Source organism: Salvia hispanica, chromosome 4 (assembly GCF_023119035.1).
Source record: "Salvia hispanica cultivar TCC Black 2014 chromosome 4, UniMelb_Shisp_WGS_1.0, whole genome shotgun sequence".
NCBI lineage: Eukaryota > Viridiplantae > Streptophyta > Magnoliopsida > Lamiales > Lamiaceae > Salvia > Salvia hispanica.
In genome coordinates this window covers 40009383-40015722 of record NC_062968.1, presented here as the reverse complement: position 1 = coordinate 40015722, position 6340 = coordinate 40009383, and the positions used below count along the sequence as shown (strand labels likewise).

At 33.5% G+C, this 6340-nt stretch overlaps 1 protein-coding gene across 1 annotated transcript; it reads right to left on the bottom strand.

The window, feature by feature from the left end:
- Window positions 1-841, bottom strand: LOC125224078 (non-specific lipid-transfer protein 2-like). Its single transcript, XM_048127425.1, has 2 exons — window positions 430-841; window positions 1-273 (listed from the first exon to the last, which is right to left on the bottom strand). The coding sequence occupies exons 1-2, from the start codon at window positions 774-776 to the stop codon at window positions 264-266; spliced, it is 357 nt and encodes a 118-aa protein (XP_047983382.1). The 5' UTR covers window positions 777-841; the 3' UTR covers window positions 1-263.
- Window positions 842-6340: the final 5499 nt, after the last annotated feature.

Here is a 6340-nt window from a genome sequence, read left to right as displayed (position 1 = left end):
TTCTGTAAATTGAAATAGCAATAACTCCATTAAATTTGATGAGAATACATAAGCGCAGACGTGACTCGATAAATGAAGGAGAAACTGACTCGATACATAACTAAAAAGGTGATGGGAAAGTTTTACTTTCACCCCAAGGTGAAATAAAACTTGCCAACTGGGTCCCAAAAACTCTTTATTCACTAAACATGACTATTTATTTTAAAGAAACATTAACGTAGACAACTCCTTCAAAATGATCTCTTCCAAATTCAAACTCAAATTCACCTCACCCTGCAGCAGCAACGACAATAAGTCAGCATTTCTTTTTCGACACAAAATTTTATATAGTGATAATAAAAGAGTGTTACATATTTCTTTTTTTAGAAATGTGTGACATATATAGTTAAAAAGGAAACGTGTCACTTTAAATAGGACAGAGGAAATTACTTGGCGCAATCGGTGGAAGGGCTAATCTTGTAAGGGATGTTGACACCACATTGCTTAGGGAGTCCGGCGGCCTTGTTGAGGTTGATACCGGAGTAGGAGCTCGCGAGAGATTTGAGGCACGTGCACACGGACTGGCGGTCCGGGGTGGTCCTGGCGGCGCCGTAGAGGCTCTTAACTCCGCCACAGCAGTTGCCAGGGGGGCCCCGGTTGGTTACAAAAGGGAGGCAAGGGGTCAAGTATGAGATCACCTGGCCACACCCGAGGGCCGCCTCAGCAGCCGGTGCGGCCGAGGCCACCAGCACGGCCGCGATGAGGGCCACACACAATGCCTTGGTCATGGAAGCCATTGGTTGATAATTGATGTGGTTTTGTTTTGAGTGATGAGAAGGTGAGATGGTTTGAGTGTGTGGAATTGGAGTGGTTTATATAGGAAAAAATTGGTGATGATTTTTGGGGTGAAAAATAAAATTATCTGTGGAAATGGGAAAGGTAGTTGTGTGGAATTAATGCTGCGTTTATTTGGGGGTACAAATTCAGGACTGCAAAGTCCAATTTTGAGGCCCTGACATTGGATAAATGTGTGTCCATACAATTTTTTAAAATTGGCTATTATTGATTCTTTTGAGATAACTCAAATCCTCAATTTATTGACTTGTGGTGATAGATTTTCAATCGGTGCGTGGAACTTGTTACGTGTTAGGCTTTTTTCCACTATTCGAGGTGGAATTTACTATTTGGGGTATACTATATAGTACTACCTTCATCTAATATATTTAGTTGGATATAAATATTATTGCATATAATTAATAAAATAAGAAAGAAAAAAAAATAATTAAAATATTATTAGTGGAGATTAGATATATATACTCTCATTAGAGTGAAATGAGTTTTGAAAATTAAAAAAAAATGCATATTTTTATAAAATAAACTGAAAATGAGAGATTTTAATTCTTATGAGACCGATTAAAAATAAAAGAGAACATATTTTTGTGGGATGGAGGAGGGGTGGTTTAGGGTTGGGTAAATGTCACAATTCTTATGTTAGGCAAACAAACATGTGACTATGGTCTAATTTTTTTTAATCTCGAGTCGGTGCAGAATAATACTGGTTAAATGTGTAGTTTTTTTACCTAGAAATATAAATAAATAAATGGGTAAATAGAAAACAGAAGATGATGGCTGCATGTGAGACCACATTTAATATGTCGATTCAGCATTTTGTTTTAAGATGGCATGGGGTGAAGATTAAATATATTCAAATTTAATTTAAAAAAAATGTAAAATCAATATTTTGCGATTTGAAAGTTAACATGCGTGCTCTGGCAGCTTCTGATTGCTTCTTTATTCCACGGACTATACATTTTTTAATTAATTTTTAATAAATATCTTTCGTATTAATATCTGGGTAGTAAACGCCTTTTAGTAGAAAATAGTCCAGCTACAAAAATTATTAATCATCGGAAGTTTCAAAAGTAACTAATGCGTTTAGGTTATAGACTTATAGTTGGAAATCAGAACTAGATTGCTGTATATTTATTACTCCATACCTAACAAATTATTCAAAATATATATTTTTCTTTGTCGCTTGATGTATTTTCCTTATATGTGTAGAATTTGGTGGAGAACGCATAGAAATTTGAAAAAGAAAACCTTTATTTGTTGGTCTGACACATTTTGTTCTTGGACTATTCCTTCCGTCTTACATTTGGAGTGACAATTAGTTATGGCACGGGTTTTAAAAAATTGATAGAGTATGTAATTAATGAAGTGAGAGGTGGAGTGTGTAATAAATGAAGTTAGTTGGTGGAAAGTGAGATGAGTAGACTTTTAGATTTTGATTTATGTTTTGGTTTATTTTTGTGTATATAATGACATTTGGGTGTAATTTGAGTGAATAATGGGATAAAATGTTATGTGCAAATATAGTAAATTCTAAATGTTACTCCAAATGTGGGATGGACTTTTATGGCAAAATGTCACTCCAAATTTGGGACGGAGGGAGTACTACATTCGTCAAAATTTTTTTAAAACGTCACGAGTTTTAATGCACAATTAATTAAAGTAGGAGAGCAAAATTGATAAAGTAAGTTAGAAGGAAATTTTTTTTTGATAAAGTAAAAGAGATGATGAGAAAAATTAGTGGAAATAGTGTTAGTGTATTGTGAAATCTACGTCCAAAAATAGAAGGATTCAAAAATTTCTATTTCTATGGTACGGCCCAAAATGAAAATAGTACTATCTATTTTTAAGGCGGAGGTAGTACTCCACCCATCCCCCATTAATTGGCATTGGTTGACATGGTGCGGGTTTTAGTAAATTTGTGGAAAGTTGATGGAAAAAAGTAGGTGAAATGTGTGTCCTATTTTTATATGTTAATTTTATAATAAAATGAGAGTAGAATGAGTTAGTGAAATATGAGATCCATTACCAAAAATAATAAAAAGTAATGGTGTCAATTAATTGGGGACGAAAAAAAGAAAAGAAAATTGGTGTCAATTAATGAAGGACGAAGGGAGTAGTATTTAAGTTGTATAGAATAATTAATGAAGCCCTTAAAGCCCACTTTATTCCCAAACCTGTGTCTTTTGGGAACGACATGTGTTTTAATGCAAAAATGGTAAATCATGAGAAAGATATATAGAGAGAAAAAGTGATTGGATTGTTATAAGTGGGGAATAGACCCACCTAATAAGAGAGAAAAGGAGACAATTTTTATAGCACAACAAAAGTATATGACGCCGATTATATATGATACAAAATTTGCAATCATATCTTTCCTTATATTATATACTTGCAGTTGGTTGTAGTGCTAATAAAAAGTGCATCTTAGTAATATGTGTTCAATTTGATTAATATATATGTAAATTGATATACAATATATTTATGTACTACAATGTAATGGCAACGTCTTTTATCATATGTCATGAGCAGACTCCATCAGTTATGGTCACGAAAATCTTAATCTATTATGTTTACAACCGCATCATATAACTAGAAGCATCGTGGCATTGCATAAATGCAATCCTATCCAATGACACAAATTGGGTGGAAAATTTAGGGAGATATGATACTCCTGTAACATCCCTAACCTGAAACTTGCATCATTTTGTATATTGGTATAGTTTATTTTGTAATTGCAGATTTATTTATAATGTTAATTGTAATAATTATATGTTGTACTCCTTCCGTCCCATAAAAGTTGAGTCGTATTCCTTTTTAGTTCGTCCCAATAAAGTTGAGTCATTTCCTTTTTTAACTAAAAACAAAACATCTAATCACTCTTACTTTATTCCATCAATTACTTTACTCTCTCTTATCTTTACTACTTTTTTCATCTCTCCTATTTATTTAATATAAATTCTTAATCTCCGTGCCCAAAAGTTTTGTATTAACTTTTATGGGACAGAGAGAGTATATATATATATAAGTGGGTATGTTTAGGTGTATTTTAAGTAGTAAATAAATAATTTTAAAGTTTGGGCATGTGTAATAACGTGAGTGTGTGCATGGACTAGTGTGATCTCATTTTCTTATATCTATCCTATTAGGTAATACAATAATAGTATTAAGTTTTTAGTAGTGCATGTGTGATGAGTATAGGTAAAGATAAGCCAAATTATTTTTTTTTATACAGCTTAAGTCGGCAGAACATAAACTTAACCTTATATATTTATATACGTGAGTGAGGTATTAGGAGGAAAGACAGAAACAAAAGTTCTTAGAAGAAAAAAAAAAAGGAGGCGAACAAAAGTTATAAGAAGTGGAAATGGAAATAGAAACAGAAATAGATTGATGATAAGGGGTAAATTAGTAGATGGAATTAGGAGCTTAATCAGTTAACCTATCGTATTCAGGTGTGTATTAATCACACTTTTAATTTTACATATTTTATGTGATTGATCGCTATGTGTTAGAGTGGAGTAAATATTTAGATTATATGATATGAATTTGATATAGTAGTGTTATTTGGAATTATTTTGTGAAATGTGATATGGATATGTGATTGGTGCAATGAATATGTGAGTGGTGCAATTAATATGTTTTTATATGGCATTAGAATATCTTCAATCGTTGAACTAAAGAGGATATGTGACAGTCTTGCCCTGGGTTCTACGGGTCAAAGAAAATAATCAAAGAGGGGCCTTCGTGGAAAGGTCAAATATTTAAAAGGGACCTTCGGGTCGTATACAATGAAAATCCCAGGCAGATACCAGACTTGATTTGTCACAGAATAATGAGAAGGACGGAGAGACATATGCATATGAATATTAAATTGTTTATGATATTTATTACTTCCGGTGATATATGTTGGTGAATGAATGTATTTGATATCTGGGATTTGGAATTAAAGGTAGGGTTAAATACACTGAGTTGTGGCTCATATAAACCACTAATATTTTTCAGGAATAAGATATCAATGATGTGTGGGTTGATGTGAGTTACAGTTATTATAAGGGTTGGCGGCTGACGCGTTTTGGCAACCTTCTCCTCCTCATCATTGTTGATCGCTTTCATTTTAGTATTGTGATGTATGATTGTTGTTTGCCAAAATTGCTTCCACACACATGTATTCAAGCTTGATGCTCTAGTCTCACGCATCTGGTTCAAATATTTATCGATCGTCGTGAATATCTATAGCATATGTTGTTGATTATTACTCTGCAATTTTCCCTTCTGATATTAGTAGGTACTGTATATATTTTTCATTAAATGTTTTCTTATTTTGCAACTTCTTCTGGATGTTTCTCTTAGGATCTCATTGCCACTGCTGGGGCAGACTCGAATGTTGTAGTTTTTGATAGATCATCAGGCCAAGTAGTATCTACTCTCACTGGCCACTCAAAGAAGGTTGGCACTGAACATTGTCTTGTTTGGACTCTTTCATAAAGATGGATAAAAACATTCTTTGGTTCTTCTCTAGGTTACAAGAGTCAAATTTGCTGATAAGGTAATAGCTACCATGATTTCAGCCCATTTTAATCTCTTTTAATACAGCTCTATATTGGTACAATTTAGCTCATTGTTTCTCTCTTGTTTCATTGTGCCACTAGAATCACAACGTGCAGGGTCTATGAATCGCTCATTATCAGAAATTTCATGAACTTCCACTTCATCTTCTTGAAAAGCTGCATCTTCTTCTGCTTCTTTCATAGTGGTGTAACTAGGATCGAATTTCTTTGCTCGAACTTTGAGCACTGCTCGCCAATTTACCTTATCTTTTTTCTTGCTCGGAAAAGGTACAAAGTAAACTTGAGATGCTTGTTTAGCTAAGACGAAGGGATCATATTTCGAGTACTCCTTCAGTGTATTCACTTCTACAATTTTGTACTTCGGATGAACAATTGTACCACCATGTGGATGTGGAGTCGGATCAAACCATCCAAAATTGAACAAAACAACTTTCTTAATCGGTCTTGCACGATATTCCACCTCCACAACTTCTTTCAAAATTCCATAGAAGTCATCCTCCTCATAATTGTAATTCGATCCTCTGATACATACCCCACTATTGACGGTGGATTTACTCTTCCCATAAGAGTATGTGTGGAATTTATATCCATTGACTATACAAACATTATAGCTTGTGACCTCGGTCAACGGTCCTTGTGACAGATAGTACAAATGACTATCATGAGGCAAGTTGTTTTGGACCTGTATACCAAAAACTTGGTGAATAAATTATAATTTTTTGACAATTAAAAACATATAAAACTAAATATTATAGAAAACTTACATATTCATTGAACCATAATGCATAGTGATCTTCTAATTGTTACTCTATCTGCGGCAAAGTTATTCCTGGATACGACTCGCGCAATTGCTCGATGAACATACTCCATTATTAAAAGAAATCAATAACTAAGTAACAAATATTTAATTCAATAATCGATTATTGATGAAATCAAACTTA

What these genes read in the sequence shown, in the direction of transcription:
- LOC125224078 (XM_048127425.1), bottom strand. Translation starts at nt 776, where the DNA reads ATGGCTTCCATGACCAAGGCATTGTGTGTGGCCCTCATCGCGGCCGTG.